Here is a 20,299-nt window from a genome sequence, read left to right as displayed (position 1 = left end):
TTGGCAGCGTGGCTGCTGGATAGTGACCTCCAGGACCCTCGCTCGATTACAACCTGTTTGCACAAGTCTTTCTGCAGTTTAAGGTGCTTACAAGAGGGGTGAGGAACAGTAAAAGCCTGGGCGCTCTCATCCCTAGGTACTGGCATTAGAGGCCAATAGCATCCGAAGCATTCCAGTGGGCCGGCATCTACTCATGCGTCCCTTCCCTGTCTGCTGGCTGCCATGAGGGATCTTCTTCAGTATGTTGCCTGCTCCTTGGCCCTTTGCTCCACTGCGTTTTTGATTGTGGCAACCTGGACCGACTGTTGGATGGTGAACGCTGATGACTCTCTGGAGGTAAGCAGCCAGTTCTCTTGATCTGGATCTAAAATGTCTGTCGGCCTTATGGCCACACACAAACCAAGGTGTTTCACAGGATGAATGCAAGCAAAGATAGCCAGAAAGAGTAAACTGATCCTTAATGAGTCTTAACACTCTTAGCTTGTTTAACCCTGGCACTAAGTGGTTAGGCAGTAAGTACTCCTGCCCCATTTCACAAATGAGGTAACTAAATAATCCATCTGTTCTCCTAAGGGTACCTTTTCACAAGTCATAATCTCTCTCTCTCTCTCTCTCTCTCTCTCTCTCTCTCTCTCTCTCTCTCTCTCTCTACCTACCTATGTAATGTCTGCCACAGAATCCTCCACCCCTCCCTTTTTTATATACCAAGCTGAGCACTGGGACAGTCACAGCCTTTTTTATTTTATCTTAAGATACATGTGTCAATCTTGATGGCAGAATTCAGAGTTCTGAGAGAGACATTGCAAAGCTAATTACCTGAAGTGTTGAACAAGCTAACTCTGTGAAAATTCTTTTGAAAAAGAGCTAATAATCTCAGGCCTTTGGGAAAGTGAACTCAAGGGGTATAAAACCTACTTAGTTGGTATAGCATGGGGAAGAGATACTTTCAGAGGAGAAGACCCTCAGGGTAACGGTCTTCCCAGAGCATCTCAGTGCTCAGAAACAGACATGGACTTAAGAACTTCACTTAAACATGGTTACATAGCACGTACTACTGCTTAGGAGTGAGATGGCTGGGCGAACTTAAACTTGGGAATCTGATATTTTTCTCACTGGAAAAGAAGCAAAGTTCAGATTTTTTTTTTCCTGTAGTATAACAGGGTTATGGGCAGAGTTGAACAGAATTCAAATCTTCAACCTTCCATGCTTTTCCTTAATAGTGCTGAGGAGAATTCAGGTCAGATACACCTCATGAATTGGGGAACTCAGAAGAGTAAAGGGTTAATCTGTCTTCTTTTTTTTTCTGTGTACCCTGGGGAATGGTCTGCACCTACCAGTACTGTAGCGTCATGTCTATGAAGGCTACGGAAGATTGGGTGATGGGGGACAGATATGTTTCTATTCTGATTCTGTTTACTAGACTCTCAAGTTGGAGTTAGTGAAACTCACAATTTTTTTCTATGTTGTTGTGAAACCTTTTTCATTGTGTGTTTGTGTGTTTAAATTTCTTCTGATTTCTATGGGATATTTCAAAACCAGTGCTGTTGTCAATGCCTCCTTAAAAGCCGAGAGCTTGTTTCTAAAAACTGTTGTAACATGGAAGTCCTCTGGGTTGTCCGCTTTGCAGGGAGAGCTGGGCTACAGTGCATTTGCACAGTAATGAAGAAAAAACTGTGCCCTTTGGACACTGCTCAGGGGAGAGTGCGGATCAAACACCCGGCTTCTATTAGTTTGTCATTATTCAGGCTGCCAGTCAGGGGTGATCAATAGAGAAATATGTTGCACTTGAGCACACTTTAAATTGAGTTTTAAAAAATGCTTTTAAAATATGTAAAATCCCATCCAAAGCCATTGGTTAAATATTTTCTAAAGCAGTTTGAAAGTATTTTGGCTCCCAGTGAGAGAGTTGTTCACCGTCTCCGTTAAGAAATAGAGTTTTAAGAAGTCGGGCTTGCTGAGAGGGAGGCAGGAACCCTGGCACTGCAGCAGAATCTCCCTTTGATTTTATTTTGACAATCCATCTGTCAGCCACATGGTACAAGATTATCACCAGTTCAAATGAATGCGATGAGCAGTCCAGATTATTCGTTTTAAGTAAATCCCAACCTTGAAAGAGTTGATAGTTTCTTAACATCTTTTTCCTCTCAGCGAAATGTGTTCTCCAAAGAGTCTACTTTTGATAAGTACCTTGTACAAAGTAGCCTCCACTTTTTTTTTTAAACGATCACCATCTGTCCATATTTTTAAAGGGCCATCAATCTCTCTTAATATTTTCTTTAATTGACCGGAACAAAATTGATTCTTTTTTGCAAAAGTGTAAAGGTTCTGGCCATCATTGACCCATGTAGCTGTTCTCTCTTTTGCCTGCCACCACTAGTCCACACTAGCGTTTCACTTTCTTTAAGCAGTTGTTGGTGAGGGGGGAAGTAAGTGTGATAAAAATATGTAAATGAAAACATTCGAAGAGGCAGACGAAGTATTCCGGCTCATGACTTTGTTCGTATAAACATGTGGGTTGGAAAATTGGTTCTACGGTTTAGTTCAACTTGGCAAGTTCATAAATTGTGTGTCGTGAAGAAGTGTTGTGCCTATGATACTAAAAGAGGCGACAATAAAGCAGGAACGCATCTTGCCTTTCAGGGAGGGACACTGAGCGCAGGTGGGAAAAAAAGATAAGCATGAACTAGAACAAATGACACGGATCAGTTCATATTTGAGGAGCAAATGAGCACAATAGCACTGGAGCAGAGTTGATAAAGCTGTCACTCCCCATTAGGCACATTGAAATGGGTCTTATGCAAGAACAGGCTCTCAACCTAAGCCTGCAAATGATGCGATTTCCAAGGTGAGAAGCGGCAGCAGGGGCTTTGGATAACAGGACAGTGTGGCAAAAATACAGAATGGGGACAAGTCCTGGGCTTGTGAAAGGATGTAAGTCAAAAGAGGAGGCACAAAGAAAGGCACGAAGAAAGATATTCTTTGGTTTTACTATGTATGGTATACCCTCCTTGAAAGGGGAAATTCTTTTTATTTAGTAAAAGAACCAGGAAAAAAAGAAACAGCACCCAGGAAGAACAGTGGGCATAGCCCTATCACGGGGCTGAGCCACTCTCTGCCCTCACTAAATCCTTAAGTCTGCTGTTCCTGGGAAGATTTGGGGGCTGAAGAGACGGGGTGGAAGGTTTTGTAAGCCTGTGGTCACTCAGTGTCTAGCGCCTATTAGCTGCCTTCTCATAGGGAAATCACACCATTTGTCTTTTGTTCTCTTCTCTCAAATATAAGATGGGGTTGAATTCCATGGTCCTTTTGTCACCTTTTTCTTAACGTCTGGATTCCCTGACTGTCTGCAATCCCTGAGCAATCAATGGTTAGTTAAATGGGACCAAAGATATTCGGAAGGAGGGAGAAGATGAGCAAGGAAGTCAGGACCACGAGGGGTGCACCCACCCACTGAGACAGTGGGGCTGATCTACTGGGAGCTCACCAAGGCCAGCTGGACTATGACTGAAAAAGCATGGGACGAAACCGGACTCTCTGAACATGGCGAAAAATGAGGGCTGATGAGAAGCCAAGGACAATGGCATGGGGTTTTGATCCTACTTCATGTTCTGGCTTTGTGGGAGACTAGCCAGTTTGGATGTTCACCTTCCTAGACATGGACGGAGGGGGGAGGACCTTGGACTTTCCACAGGGCAGGGAACCCTGACTGCTCTCTGGACTGGAGAGGGAAGGGGAAAGGAGTGGGGAGAGGGGCAGAAGGGTGGGAGGAGGGGGAGGGAAATGGGAGGCTGGGAGGAGGGGGAAACTTTTTTTTCCTTTTCTCAATTAAAAAAAAAAACGAAAACATAAAAACCTTCCATTGGGAGTTTGCTGTGAATGGTCTCTAACTTTACTCTATTCCATATATTCATTTCTCATTTCCTACCTTCCACAGCCCTGTCCTCAATATCTCCCCCACATCCTTTGATTTTTTTTCTCTTCCCTCCTCCCTCTTTTCCTCATTTCTTTCCTTTACCTTTCTTATCCTTCTCTTTCATCTCTTCCCTTTCATTTGGTCTTCATGTTCTTCCTATCTTCTCTCATCCCACAAAGAATCCTCAGCATCTACAGCTTGGCTCTCACTACAGCAGGTGTCTGGTCACCAGGCTTGTGCTCTCTGAAGCACCTGTAGGCGATTCTCAGTATAGTCAGGGACACAGACTGTTACAGTTCAGTGTGACAAGTCCTATATTTGATGATGAGCAACTGTAAGTGAACACCATGCACTGTTTTGGCTAATCAGAGGAGTCTTCCTGCAAGTTACCTCTAAAGTAGGGCAGGAAAAGCAAGAGAAGGAGGAGACGCAGAGAGTGTCCTAGCTGAACAAATGGAATGCACAGAGCTATCAGTGTGAGAGTGTTGTATGTTTGCTGTATTGTTCACATTTCCTGATGTAGACAGTAAATTATAGGGCAAGGTAATCAAAGTCTTAAAGTGGTATGTAAAATATAGGTCCAGTGCCAAAGACAATAATGCCCCACTGTAGGCAGATACATAGATGCCTTTTAGAAATATCAGCTTGTCTGGCTGCTCCTGGCAGATGGTTCAAGGGGCCAAAGGGGCTATGAAGAGACCATTTAGAGGATATTTGCAAAAATCAGGAGAAAAACAATAGTTATGTAAATAATATTGGTAGTTGGTGTAGAACAACATGGAAAGATGTAGGAAACTCAAAGATGGATGGGATTGGGGACTGACTGCCTCTGTTAGAGAATGTAATGGGAAGAAAGAAGCCAGGCTGAAATTCACCTTAGCAACTTGAAGTCACTGCCTTGATTATGGGGTCACTCACACAGTGTTCAAATGGAAATATGAATTTCTACACTGAAGTCAAAGAACATGCTCCCTACAACACTGTATTTTTTTCTGGCTTAGCTTAGCATGGTGGCCGAAACAATTCTTCAGTGGGGAAGTATATAATAACGACTATACCCAATGCCAGAGGTACCCAGGTTAAATTCCCTTTGTCTCCCCTATACTAGGAGAATGGTAACTCCTTTGACATAGCTTCTTATGAGAATTAAATGAGTCCATGGATTACAAAGTATTTACCACAGCATCAGGTAAACACAAATCAGCCGATAAATGTCAGATATATTATGATTAATTTATAGTTCATTGTTTTGTCTGGTTCTGGGGGAGGAGATGACATTTTGTGTAATGCCCACTGAACTGAGAGATTGAAGAATGAAGCTCTGGCCTCATTTCTTCTATTGATTCTCTTAGACTAATGCTGTTTATTTCTCTGGGCAGTGATTTGCCCAGCTTCATACTTATGACTGATTATTGTTTTACTTGAGGAGCAAGGCAGACAATGGGGTGCCATAACAGAAGTTATCTATCTACCAGCGAATGCTCACAATGGACAAGGGTTAGGAGGATTAATCACATTATTATGATGCTAACTATCTTGTAGGATGTGTATTTATTTATTTTCTTACAGGGGTAGAAACAATACTTTCTTAAGAAAGTTGCTGGTCCCCTCATTACCAGGAGGGGAAAAATGTTTATATAGGATGATTCAATTTCCAGTTAATTTTTTGTTAATTATTTCCTGGAAATCGCTATATTCTGAGCACCATTATGACTAAATTTTTATTACTTCAAAGGAATATTGCTCACATTAGAATTTATTTCATCCTCATAATCAGGTTTTCTCCTGGGATTTCTACTTGCCTTACTGATGCTATAATTCTTCCAGACATAAAGTATGTATTAAAATTATTATATTATATCTATAGACCAGTTTACCAGTTTTTCCTCCTGTTCGGTTTCAAGTTCTTTTAGGAGACTTTTGGGACTATGCATGGACTCTTGTGCAGCTCATGATTTCCTCCTGCAATGAGGTCCACATTATATGAACTTAGGATGCATTTGTATACATGAACTCAGGGAGAATGTGTTACAAAATGTAGCATATTACTGAGAGAATGAAGGAAAATGTTTTTAAGAAAAAATAAATTGCTTACTTTTGTTTTATGTGCATTTATGCGGTGATCCATCTTTGTAATTCCGGAACTCAAGAGTGTGAGACAGGAGGATCCCTGCAAGTTCTAGGACAGCTTATGCTACTCACTGAGTCTCTGTTGCATCAAACCAAAAGAAAAAATGAATTAACAACTGAACATATGTACTTAGGAAGTAAAAAGTGCATTGTTTAGCACTGACCGCTTTGGACTTCAGATGTCAAAGCAGAGTTAACATGCATTTGTGTGCGTTGACAATAATCGATAGCCTTTTTTCTCTGTAAATATCTATGGAGCATCTGTTGTACACCAAGAAGCGGGAAAATAAGGAGCCACATGTACACTGCTGTTGCTCCATTCCCAGCTTTAGTTGACTTGCCAGTGAGCACACAACAAGCGTTCAGTGATACAGATTAGAACATGGCATTATAAATTCCTGTGGAATCACAGAGAAGGAGGAGATAAAATCCAGCTAGAAAGAGCATAGGGGATGCCTTATAGAAAAAGGAACGTTTTTGAAGGGGTGGGGCTTGAATTCCTAGTAGAAATTTGACAAGTGGAGAGAAAGGAGCACCATTTCAGTAGTGACCAAGTTTGAATAGTTGAATGTACTGAGGAGCCAGGCAAAGCCACTGTGGGTGTGTGAAATGGACTTTGCAGGAACACGATGAGAACAACTCCACTTAGATGCAAGCAGCCACTCACTTTTGCTGAATGTTGTCATCCACAACGAGGTTGGGAGATGAAGTTGACCAAGTGGGCAAGAGAAGTCAAGTTTCTGGTTGTTTGTGCATCTCTCCACGTTGAGTAGTGGCGAGCTGTCGGGAGATGTGCTTTGGCTTCTGTTTTGTGGATGCTTTGGAGAACTTCATCTCCTGGTGTGGGAAATGATCCACATCTCACTCTGGGGAGCAGTGACGTCACTGAAACATACATCCCTTCAGCATTGCTGTCTGGGTTATTTCTAAACATGTCGATTGCATGTTCAAAGGAATAAGATCAAAATTCGAATTGTCAATTTCAAATGACCTCGCGAGATTAAAGTTCTTAGTTCCAATTTTATAGTGTTTGCCCTGTAAGAAAGGTTAGCTACACCATTTAAGCACTAGTTAGCTTTTAAAGAACCTTGTTTTAAGGCTTTCGAGGACTTCTGTTGGCTTACCTCGTAAAACAGTTCCCAATAAGTCATTTTTTCACAGGCAGTGAAAGCGATGGACTGTAGCAAGGAGGGCTTTCCTAAAATGATAGCATAAAAGTCTTTTAACCTTGTATTTTGTGTAAAAAGGCACCTTTAAGGGTGTCTGCAGTAAGTGCTGTATTAACACAGAAGTTTAGTTAATTATGGCCCCCATTCTCACGTCTCTTACCCGAGTGCGAATGCCAAGGGATTTAATGGTGTGCCCCTAGCATTAATGCCTAATGAAACTGGATTCCTTGCTTCCTCTAATGACCTCATTGCTTCTCGAAATATGCTCATGGCGGGTAAATGATCAATAGCCTTGAAATTGACACCAGTACTGGATTATAGCTGAATTCCCTTAGTAGTAAGGATGGTGTGTGAGTTACACCCTGTATAGCAGGAGTAGCCGTGTATAGTGTAGCAAGGATGTTTTCCCAGTTGATTTAGACAGTAGAAAAATGTGGAAGTGGGGGTTCCTTGGACTTCCCACAGGACAGGGAACCCTGATTGCTTTTCGGGCTGGGGGGGACTTAATTGGGGGAGGGGGAGGGAAATGGGAGGTGGTGGCGGGGAAGAGACAGAAATCTTTAATAAATAAATAAATTAAAAAAATAAAATAAAAATGTTAAAAAAAAGAAAAATGTGAAAATTCACTGTTTGCTTACAGAACAATGCCTGCATATCCTTAGTGTGCCATTTAAGTTATAATAACCCAAACCTGTGAGCCGAGAGACTGAGGACGTGGACACTAACAAGCCTACTTTCCTTCAGAGTCTTGTGTGTCAGTATGTATGTACCCAACTATATCAGTTTCCCGAGGCTGCCATAACAAATGACCGTGAGGAAATTAATCTCGCATTGTCCTGAAGGCCCAAACTTTACAATCAAGATCCTTGCAAAGCTTCACTCATTGCCTCTGATGCTCCAGGGAGACTTGCTCTGAATATTTTCAGATTATAATGGCTATGAGTTGTCCGTGACTTGTATGGTGTGGCTGCCGTCATTCGGTGTTCCTGTTGCCTCCTTCCTTTCTGCCTGTGCCTTCCATTTGTGAACATACGATAAAGACACCATTATCCATTAGTTCAGACTCTGTCCGTACAATTCAATGTGACATCTTCTTTTCAGGCCTTTATTTCAGCTATATCTGCAATCAGGGCCACAGTCATAGTCACGGTTGAATCTTTTGGAAGGCTGCCATTCATTCTATTATATCTAACATTTTTTACTGTCATCATTTTCAGTGAAACCCAATATAGCCATGGCTTAATTCACAGTGTTAGAAATTCACTACCATTTTTATTTGCACTAATAATTTATACTATGGATTAGTAATTTTTAATAGTTTTTTAAGTTTGATTTTAAAATATTTACTTTTATATATATATATGAATACTCTATCTAAATGTATGTCTTATACAATAAGAAGGCATCATATACCATTATAGATGATTGTGAGCCGCCGTGTGTTTGCTGGGATTTGAACTCAGTACCTCTGGAGGAGCAGCCAGTGCTCCTAAACCTCGAGGCATCTCTCCAGCTCCTGATTTTTAATGCTTTGAACAACCTTGTCATTATTTCCCTTGTACGGGTGAGGAAATTGAAATTCAAAACATAGAAGATTTTAACCCAAGATTACAACATAGCTATTAAAAGCGTCAGTTTGTACTTAAAGCTTATGCTCATATACATGTATTTGTACATCTCTTTCTTTAGAAATCGTTGTATCAGGGTTGTTCAAGACGGATTTTCTTCATTAGACCCTTGACCTCTGTGTTCTCTAAGTCAGATGACCTTTCATAAAATCTAGAGCATTGTAGGGACAGGCTGCCCAAGTGGTGATTTGAAGAATGAGAGCCTTGGCATGAGAATCAAGTTAGGTCCATGTTGTGTGAAGTCTTTCCACTACCAATTTTGGAGTACCTGCCTTAGGACAGAGCTTCTGTCTGTGGACACGATCTCTTAAAAGGAAGAGGAGGGATCTCACATGCTGTCTTGCTCTGGCTTGGCTTGGCATAGTCAGAGACTCAAGGGGGGGAGGAGAGTGGGCATGGGATAACAAATCAGATTTTTATACCTTTGTGAGGTCCCACATAAGGGCCACTTCACCAAAGGCTGTCCTCAACACTCAAATACCAAGTACTGGATACCTTAGCTTTGACATAGTTATGTTGTAAGTATACCACAAGCAAGGCTTGGAATTATACACACCTGCGGTTCAGTTGCAGCTTGTCTCCTGTATTATTGTTGACTAAATTGTTACAGTATTTTTCCTTCCTTGTTTCTCCTTATTTGTAAATATTTCATTAATGCTCTTTAAGAAACAAATTACATGATAATATACTTCAACAGCAGATCCTTCAAAGTATGAACTCAATATGATTGTTAATCACCGCCAATTATAAATATTTTACACAGAAAGCAATAATGGGAGTATCGGCAGAGGTTTGTCAAGTCCCACGCAGAACACGGGCGAGGGTTTCAGAGTGCTCATGTTACCGTGTCACTATGCTCACGTCAATGTGATTTTCTTTTCTTTTTTTTTTTGGAAAATGTTTTTCTGTCCTTTCCCTTCCCATGGTTACCATTTCAACACCCCTCCCTTTGTTATTTATTCTTTGGGGATGGGGTTTAAAATGTGACTTTCCACAGTAACTTTCAACGTTTTCTAGGCTAGCTTTAGATTTTCAAGGTAATAGGATATGTTATTGAATCTGAAGAAACAATCATGTTGTCCCTGCTCCATATTCATGAGCTCTGTCAAGAATACTTGAAGCTGCTGTCTGCTGAGATGTTTACCATTGTTTTGGTTAAAGTTTATGGTGACTTCCAGTCCACCAATAAAGGATCAGAGTGTGAGGGCACTGGGACTGCTTTGCTCTAAGTGGACATTATCATCTGCAGGCCAATTCTGAGGAAAAGTGGTGTGCAGCTGTCAAATTATATTAGATTACTCCTCAGTTCCTTTATATTCATGCCATAGCTTAAACATTTGTAATATGTCAGTGTAACAGCCAGGAAGATGATCAGGGATTCTCAGTCATTTATTGTTGCCTTAATCATTTATTGGTTTTCTTTGCTAATTTTAAATTTATGAACCTCATATAAAACAGCATCTTTCTTCATGAAAGTCAATGCCTGTAATGAAGATGAATTAGTGTGCATTACTGATAGACTTGAGACATTAACATTCCCATCTATTGTTTTATAGATTTATTTATGAGTAAATGTTAGGACATGGAAGTGAAATGGATTGTCTTTAGGTTAAAGCATGACTCAAAGACAGAAGAATAGATTTAGTTCTGGTTTTAGTCCTTTCATCCATGATTTATTTCTCCACAAACCCCCTCTTATCAGGAAGTAAATTCATTTCTTGGCCCTGAAAGCCTTTATTTGTCTAATTGTTATTGTTTAAGAGAAACTTTCCTAACATGCATTGCTTTATATAAATAGATTTCTTTCTCTTTTTTTTTTGACAGGATTTCTTGGTTTAACAGTTCTAGCTGTCCTGGAACTAGCTTTTGTAGACCAGGCTGGCCTGGAATTCACAGGGATCCACCTATCTCTGCCTCCCAAGTGCTGGGATTAAAGGCATGTGCCACCATCACTCAGTCATAAATAGAATTCTAATCATGCCAGTAACCACTGTACTTACCTAGCAAATAGGATAACTGAGCTTCCATTTGACCAAGAGGAAATGAAGTTGGCTTCATGTTGTTTCACACAGTGTTTTTTCTCACCTCCAGGTGAGCACACAATGCCGAGGCCTCTGGTGGGAGTGCGTCACAAATGCTTTTGATGGGATTCGCACCTGTGATGAGTATGACTCAATCTATGCAGAACATTCCTGTATGTATACTACCAACCTTCTTGTTTGCCAGAAAGGGATGCTGAGCTCAAATTTTTATTTGGTTTTTCTTATTGTTGTATGGTATTAATGCTCCAATTTGAAATATTGGCAATTAGAAATGGGTGTCATTTTTGAAATGTGAATTGAAACGTTTATAATATTTCACCTTTCCCCTTGAGTTTGTAGAATCCTTTATGGTGAAAATATTGTCTAAACTATGTAATAAGGGACCTGGCACAATGCCTAAGATACAGTAGGCTTACAGTAAATATTTTAATAGTTGAAACTTTTCCTTTGGGTGCTGTGAATTTTATGATTAGAGTTGACAATCTAGATGAATAACATTCATAGATATATTTCAACTATGACTTAGCTCAAGTAGAACGCTTATTGGGTTTTCTTTTCTCAATTGAAAATTGAGAAGATAGAGTATGAGATGCAGAGAGATAGCATCAAAGACAGACAGAGGATATGGAATTGGTACATGAGAACACCAGTACGTGAGAGGATCATCACCCTCCATGTTGGAGTCAATTCTTTCATCTTACTTTCTTTTAACTCTAAATCCTACCTCAATATTTGCAGGGCCATGTTTACATAAATAAAGCAATCTTTTAAATTAACAATCCATTGTTGATGTCCTCAATCCTTCTCCAAGGCAGTGACTTATTTACTTAGGACTTTGAACCTCGTCAAGAAATACCAGACCTGCAACTAAAGGAAAGTGTTATTAGTCTTTCAGAGACAATAATGGCTGGTAGTGCCCCACGAAAAGGTAAATGAAAAGAGGGTATTGTGTATGCTATTTTACCCCAGACGTTTATTTCAGTGCAGGATAAAACACTTAAGCAGAGCATTTTTCAAAAACAAAAAAACAAACAAACAAAACCACAACAACAAAAAACTTCATCTGTATTTTGAGAGTTAGGTGTCAGAAATATTTTTGCCATAATTTAGAAAGCCATTTTATTACATTTCATCCTATATTCAGCTAGTTATATCTACATAGACAGACAGACACACAAATACACATGCATGCACACACAGAAAAATAACCAACATGATTTGATGACTAGAAGCTTATAACAGACTTTCAACCTATTCCAGAAATGCAATGCATAGACAAAGCCAACAAGACAAACATAATTTTTTTATTTTCTTAATTATTTGTTTACCATCCTATTTATTTATTTTCTTATTTACTATAAACTTATGTTTGTGTGTGGGGGGTGGGGGCATGAACATTCCATGGTGCAGTTGTGAAGGTCAGAGAGTTAGTTTATTCCTTCTTTCTGGGCTTCGGGGGGCTTCAACTCAGGTCTTCAGGGTAGGAAACAAACCCATTTATTCAGACTTCTGCCAAAACAGGCCCAAGGCAGCAACCCCCAAAGAGCAGGCCTGAGCTAGTGACTTCTGCTGGAGCAGGCCAGCGGCAACGAACTCCACAGGAGCCTGTGTACAAGGGAGTCACCACTGAGGGAACAGACCCAAGCCAGAGACCTCACTGTAGCAGGCTTGAGGCAGTGACCTCTGCCAAAGCAGACCCAAGGGAGTGAGTTTAGCGGGAGCAGCCCCAAGCAAGCAACTTCCATGGTATCAAGTTCAAAAGAACCCTTGGATTGCAGAGCAAACCCCTGAGTGCACTGAGAAACCTCTGGGAACATCAAGTGACCTCCAGGGTAACTGTAACTATGGCCCTGACTGTATCATGAAAAGCCACCATTTGAGCCTTGGATCCACCTGGAAGATTGATTACTAGACACACAGCCCAAAATACACCAATCAAAGGTAAATATAGGTAGACAAGAAAAGAACATATTCAATACCATAAAGAGCAATGTGACACTAATAAAAACTAGTGTCCCTACAACAGCAAGACATGAGCAACCAAATATTGATGAAGCAGATGAAAATGACCTAAAAAGTAACTGTAGGAGAATGTTTGAGCCTCTAAAAGAGGAAATGAAAAATTCCCTCAAAGAAACAGAGAAAAATACAAACAAAAAATTGGAAATCAAAAACTCCTTAAAGAAACCAAGAAAAAGCAATAAAACAGATTAAAGAAACTATTCAAGACTTGACAATAAAGAAAACACAAACCAGGGGAATTATAGAAATGGAAATTATGAGAAAAATGATCAGGAACCGCAAATGCAAGCATAAACAGCAGAATACAAGAGATGGAAGAAAGAATCTCAAGCACTAAAAATACAATAGAGGAAATAGACTCATTGGTAAAAAAAAAAAACATTAAATCTAACAAAAGCTTAACACAAAATATCCAGGAAATATGGGACACCATGAAAGAGTAAACCGAAAAATAATAAAGATAAAAGAAGTCCAACTCAAAAGCACAGAAAATATCTCCATAGAAGAAAACTTTCCCAACCTAAAGAAAGATATGCATATGAAGATACAAGAAGCTTATAGAACACCAAATAGACTGGATCAAAAAAGAAAGTCCCCCTGTCATATAATAAATCAAAACATTAAACATACAGAATAAAGAAAGAATATTAAGGGTTGCAAAAGAAAAAGGCCAAGTAACATATAAAGGCAGACCTATCAGAATTACACCTGACTTCTCAAAGGAAACAATGAAAGCAAGAAGGTCCTGGTCCCCTCAGTTTCTCCTAAATTCATAGATCTGAGCTGGTTAACTCTTGCAATTTGCGCTGTCCACCTATACCTGGTGTGTGACCCTAGATGGGCACTTGTCTTGAGGGACTTCTCTTCATAAAGATAGTTTGAACAACCCCATATAAGAATGTTAACTCTCTTCTGGTAGCCAGAACTCAATCTCCTTCAAATGCAATTTTTCTATAGCTAGCCTGAACACTTTGCTTGCACATCTGTCCTCCTGGAACCAGACTGAATGTGGGCTCAAGTCCTAGAGTTTCACAGAGACTCTATGTATGGAACAGAAAATGGGAGAGGCTTTAGAGAAAGAGGAAACCTGGGCCCATGTAGATGTGGAAGAAGTCAGAGTATCCATCCTAATGCCATTAAGGGCCTTGTATGGGCCAAAGTTTTCTCATTAGTTGGAGAGCCACTTAAATATGCCACAGATAATCAAGAAGGTGTGTTGAAATAAAGGGCAATAAGCAATCTAGCTTATAAAACTTAGACTTCTCTTAGTCTTTCTTTTAGTTTTGAGGCAGGGAAGCTGAGGTGACAGGGACTTGAGGAAGCTGGTCCCATTACACTCATAGTTGTGATGCAAAGTAGGGTGAATGCTGTGGTCAGTTCACTTCATTCTTCTTCTGTAGCCCATGACCCAAGCCCAGGAAATGGTGCTGCACACCTTTTGGATAGATGTTTTTCCATCTTAATTAACTTTATTGATGAATCCTTTGCAGGCAGGCCTAGAGGCAAAATAATCCCTCAGAAATATTTCTGGAGACTTGTCTCCTAGGCAATTCCAGATCCTGTCATGGGGACCGTTGGTAGAAACCATCATAATAATATAAGGACACATATAGGGTATATTTACCTCCTGATAATGTAAGAGGAAATTTCATGCTTTGATTTATTTATTTATTTTTTCTGCAGGTACATTATACACATCTTAAAATTTTGGACAGGGAAAATTGACTGTATTTCCACAAAAATAAACTAGAATTTTATCTCCTCATTGGGAAAAAAACTACTTAAAGACAAGAAGGTTTCAGATTATAATGAAAACAAAATATAATTAGTTTAAAGTAAAAGGAATGAATGTATTCATTTTTCCTGTGATCCAGGTAACATAGCAGTAGTTCATACACTATTGGGTGTAATTTCCTTTGTTTTTAGAATTTAGAATGAAACATGAGGTCTCCTGGACTAGCACAGTCTTCTGTCTCTGAGCCATATCCCCATCCCTTCTTATGTAGAAGTCTGTATAACTGCAGTTGCTTCATGACAGTTTTGAACTGGAGAAATGATAGCACTCATATTGAAGCTTATATAAACACCAATTCTGAAATCTATGTGTGGACTTATGTTGTGTCTAACCTTGCGTTCTGTGATATTATTGTGAGAGTTATGTCTCTTCTTTTCTCCACTGTGACTCCATGCTCTCCCAGTGAAGTTGGTGGCAACCCGAGCACTGATGATTACTGCGAACATCCTTGCTGGATTTGGATTTATCACCCTCCTCTTGGGTCTTGACTGTGTGAAATTCCTACCTGATGAGCCACACATTAAAGTCCGCCTCTGCTTTGTTGCCGGGACCACATTACTTATTGCAGGTACGGGCTTGGTTTGTTATAGTCAGAGACTGTGAGTCCCTGATCCTTCTTGAGTTGTGCTACCGGAATTTATCATTTCTCCTCATTTAAAAACCTCTATCCATAACCTGCCTCCTCACAGTGGACAGCTCTTATATATACCAGTGAAACTTAATGCTGTATAATTTTGTTCTAGAAAGATTTTGAAGATGTCACTAGATACTCTTGTCTTTTTATAAAACAATAAAACAAACATTCAGGTTACTGAAGGAAATCTGTTTAGGTAGTAAAACATATAGCCAAATTAAGAGGTCTGAAAAAACTAAGCATTGAAAGCATTGTACAGAAATAGTCTGCTGTACACATAGATTTTTAAAGCATGCATTCTGTTTTGAAGTTTGAGAAGAGGTATTTTACAATTTGTTGGTAAATGTAACAATATTATAGAAAGTGATGGTAACATACTTTTTTATAATGGTTATGTGTTGATATGCTTGGATGAACACTTAGGATTATAAACCCAAAAGTGTTTAAAATAAATATTACCAACCCTCCAGGAGGGAAGATATGCTTTTTTTTCCCCACAGGGGAAATATTTTTCAAAACACCCTTTCCACATATTGTTTTGTCTCTTACTTGTCACCTTTCTCTTTTAGACCTGACTTTTGATATACAATTTGTACCTCAGATAGTAGAACCCCTGTACTAGCATTTAAAGCCAGTCTGTTGTTAGAAGGCTAATCTGTAGGCTTTAGTCAAAATGGAAAAGGAATGTAATTTCTTGGCTCATTTTGACATGGTATGGAATATGGTACATCCATTACTAGAAAGGAAAGGCAGTTTTTTTTTTAATTTTGTAAATAGGATTTGTTTGTTTCCTGTCCCTAGCACACTGAATTGAACAGTACTGGATACAGTTTACATGTAGGTATTGACTGTACATCTTGGATAGCCCAGTTGACTGTGTCTGGGCAAGCCCAGTTTACACATGGATGCTGACTGCATCTGGGATAGCCCAGCTTACAATGGATGTTGACTATATCTGGGATAGCCTAGGTTACATGTGGATGCTGACTGTATCTGGGATAGCCTAGGTTACATGTGGATGCTGACTGTGTCTGGGATAGCCAAGTTTACACATGGATGCTGACTATATCTGGGATAGCCCGGTTTACACTTGGATGCTGACTGTATCTGGGATAGCCCGGTGTACATGTGGATGCTAACTGTATCTAGGATAGCACAGTTTACATGTAGATGCTGACTGTATCTGGGATAGCCCAGTTTACACTTGGATGCTGACTGTATCTGAGATAGCCCAGTTTACATGTAGATGCTGACTGTATCTGGGATAGCCCAACTTACATGTGGATGCTGACTGTGTATCTTAGATAGTCCAGTTTACATGTGAGTGTTAACTCTGTATCTGGGATAGCATGAAACCTAGTTAGGATTGCCGTTGTTATGCTGAAACACCATGACCAAAAGCAAGTAGGGGAGGAAAGCGTTTATTTGGCTTTACTTCCATATCATAGTCCATTGCTGAAGGAATTCATATCAGAGACTCAAACAGGGCAGAAACCTGGAGGCAGGAACTGATGAAGAGGACATGAAGTGATGTTACTTACTGGCTTGTTCCTCATGGCTTTCTTGCCAACTTTCTTTTTTATAGAACTCAGAACCACCAGCCCACGGGGGGCACCAGCCATGATGCGCTGGTCCCTCCCCCATCAACCACTAATTAAGAAAATGCCTCACTGCCAGATATGATTTTCTCACTTTCTCAATTTCAGAACAATCTAGCTTGTATAAAGTTGACATAAAACTATGCAGCACAGCAAAGTGTTTGATTGACAGCACAGATTATGTGAGTGTTGACTGTGTATCAGTGACAGCACAGTTTACATGTGTGTGTTAACTATGTACCTGAGACAGCATGATTACAGGTGGAAGTTGGCTGTGTATCATGTGGGAGAGCATGGTTACATTGTTGATCGCATGTCTGGGAGAACATGATTACATGTGGCTGTTGGCTTTGTATCTGAGACATCACAGTTTGCATGCAGGTGTTGATTATGTATCCGGAAGAGCTTCAGACAAGGGTTTTAGAAACACAAATTTTTTTTAACGGCATATACTTTTCATTTAAAGTTAACATAGAAGGCCTAGAGTGTGGTGGTGCACACCATTAATCCTACCACTCAGAGGCAGGTGGATCTCTGTGAGTTTGAGGCCAGTCTAATCTACATAGTCAGTTCCAGGACAGTGAGGGCTGTGTAGAGAAATTCTGTCTCAGAAAGAAGAAAATTAACATAAAATGAAAACATGTTCCATGCTATTTGTGTTTCTGTGTTTCCTGTTTTCAAATTTTGTTTTAAATATTTTCTTCTATGAAATAATCCTGAGCCACATAGGCATTTTGTTCAGGGGTAAGTCATATATATGATGGAAGCCTCATAAGAATATACTGGAACTAATAATTTATTTTGCCTAGCAATGCAGTAACTGTCATATCATAGCAGCATAAAGCATTACTCATACAGCTGTGGCAGTGTTGGGACTGATGAACATACAAAACTATAGCACATGGTATTTGATGATAATGTATAGTATGTTACCAGATATTATATCTAATATATTTTTACCATTATTTTAGAGTGTACTCCTTCCACTTTAAAAATAAAAAATCATGTTTTTTGTAAAGCATTGTACCCTGTGTTAGCAGACCCCCTCCCACTCATGGATGCTGCATCTTTTCCCTGCACTGTTGTCTCTTGATATGGACCTCAGTTGCAACTTGTTTTGTTCACTGTAGCTTCGGAAGCAATGAGCTATGATATTTTTGTATGAGTGTAAGTGTTTGTGGGCACATGCACCTGCCATGTAGCTCAGGTGTATAGCATGCCACCACACAAATTTCTCTGTTAAGTGATACATGACTGTACAAAAATAACTTTGGAAAAAATGGGAAACGTCTAAAAAAATCCCAGCAAGCATTTAGAGTTTCAGAAACAGATGAGCACTGTGTTATTTTATTTCAACGTTTTGTTCTGTGAAGAGAAATGCTGAAAGGCAATGGTAGAAGCTGTCCAGACTTCAGTTGTCCATGAATCACGTAGCAATGCTAATGCTTCAGATGACACCATGCATTTTGAACAATAAGCAGGTCCTTGTGACTTAAATTTGGAGAATGCTCTGTATTATTCCTGATCCACCTCATTTCTTTCAGGTGCCCCTGGAATTGTTGGTTCTGTGTGGTATGCTGTGGATGTCTATGTCGAGCGTTCCTCTCTAATTATACACAATATATTTCTTGGGATCCAATATAAATTTGGCTGGTCCTGCTGGCTTGGAATGGCTGGGTCTTTGGGTTGCTCTTTGGCTGGAGGTCTCCTTACCTTCTGTTTGTATTTCTTTAAAGGTAAGGACAAAGCAGAGTAAGAGCTCCTCTTTTATGGTCATCTTTCTCAATTCAAAGAAGACACCTCTCATCAGACCAAATGGCTCTGATACCCTTCACAGTTTCAGCTGTTTAAAGACAACTCAATTGCAGCATTCAAGGTTTATTTCCAAGGAGTAGATACTAGTGGCCTAGGAAACCCGGGGCTGCAAGTCTGTCCAGTATCTAAACATGCACTAGTAGTTCATGTACAATGGTCATTGTTACGAACCTAGCTTCTCTAAATCAACTAAGTTAATGTTTCTGGGTAAATGGAGAGCTTGACTAAGGGTCAATCAATATTTTTTGTGGGAACCTAATGTATGATCTTAGTTTTCTAAAAAAAAAATGTGAAGATATCTTCATCATAAAACAAAGCAAAAAAAAAATCAGCCACATTTTCAATCTAAAGTTAAGCTTCAGTTTGAAATACTGAGAACCTCATTCTTGGATAATTTCAACTGAGACTCGTGTGTGTGTGTGTGTGTGTGTGTGTGTGTGTGTGAGTGAGTGAGAGAGAGAGAGACAGAGACAGAGAGAGAGACAGAGACAGAGAGAGAGACAGAGAGACAGAGAGAATGTGCATGCGTGTAACTGTATGTATATGTATATGACTCTGTGTGTTTGAATGTGCATGTATGTGTGTACATGCATATGAGTGTGGAGTGTGTATGTATCTGTCTCTGTGTGGTGTGTGCACAAAACATGTGTTTGTCTGTGCAGGTGTGTTTAGTCTGTTTTGGAGAAAAACATAAAAAAGTGACTGGATTTTTTTTTTTATTTTTGAAAGTTAAGTGGATCATATTTATTTCATTTCTCTGCATTTATCTCTTTGAAACAGATGTTATACCAGAGAGGAACTATTCCTATGCCATGAGGAAGCGCTATTCCACGGCAGGTACTTCCGTGGTGAGGTCCTACATGGCCCCTCGGACAGAGACAGCCAAAATGTATGCTGTATACACCAGGGTGTAAAATCGGCCAAATGTTAATCTGTGTTTATACATTGTTTAATTAATCAATCAACGTATTTAAACTAAGAAAAACAAGTGATCAATTTTGGAGCATTTATTTACATTTAAAATTCAATGTATTATTTGTTGGTTCAATCAAAATATTACTAATTTTGCTGTCACATCTTCTATGAGTCTCACTACTGTTCCCCCACAGTCTCGGTGTATTTTGAGTTAAGGCTGATAGAATGTAGAAATATGTTTCAAGTGTCTTTGTTGCCTTTGGAGATTATGGCAGGGTGATATTAAAGTGAAATGATGCTTCAGAAACACAAAGCAATTTAAAACAAGTCCAAGGTTCTAATTTTGAAAGGATCGAGGAGCTCTTAGCTCTCCCCGACTCAAAGCACAATTTTTATATTCTCAGGGAATTCGTAACTTGAAGGAAGGTTATTGTTCTAAATTTAAACTTGTATATCAGAATCTACCATATTCAAATAGTATTCAAATGGAAGCAGAAAATACCAGCCTCATGTACCAGGCTCCAGTGGGAGCTGCAGATGGGAACTTCCCTTTCACATTCGAAATGTCAATGGCAAATGCTGAATTAATGTTGGAGTCAAGGGGGATGTCTTCCCAAGAACGCAAGAGATCAGAGGAT

General features: G+C 39.7%; 1 protein-coding gene across 1 annotated transcript; it reads left to right on the top strand.

The window, feature by feature from the left end:
• The first annotated feature begins 222 nt into the window (after positions 1-222).
• Cldn16 (claudin 16) lies at positions 223-19,660 on the top strand. The gene is made up of 5 exons (XM_075955696.1): positions 223-336; positions 10,932-11,034; positions 15,103-15,267; positions 18,476-18,667; positions 19,527-19,660. The coding sequence occupies exons 1-5, from the start codon at positions 223-225 to the stop codon at positions 19,658-19,660; spliced, it is 708 nt and encodes a 235-aa protein (XP_075811811.1).
• Positions 19,661-20,299: the final 639 nt, after the last annotated feature.

The sequence above is a fragment of the Microtus pennsylvanicus genome, chromosome 1, assembly GCF_037038515.1.
Source record: "Microtus pennsylvanicus isolate mMicPen1 chromosome 1, mMicPen1.hap1, whole genome shotgun sequence".
Classification (NCBI taxonomy): Eukaryota; Metazoa; Chordata; class Mammalia; order Rodentia; family Cricetidae; genus Microtus; species Microtus pennsylvanicus.
Note: the sequence above shows the minus strand (reverse complement) of the source record. Positions and strands in the feature narration are given on the sequence as shown.

Excerpts from the sequence above, each read along its gene's own strand:
- Cldn16 (XM_075955696.1), top strand. The coding sequence starts at position 223 with ATGAGGGATCTTCTTCAGTATGTTGCCTGCTCCTTGGCCCTTTGCTCC. Across the intron at positions 337-10,931 it reads ACGCTGATGACTCTCTGGAG|GTGAGCACACAATGCCGAGG; the intron begins GTAAGCAGCCAG and ends TCTCACCTCCAG. Across the intron at positions 18,668-19,526 it reads CTGTTTGTATTTCTTTAAAG|ATGTTATACCAGAGAGGAAC; the intron begins GTAAGGACAAAG and ends TCTTTGAAACAG.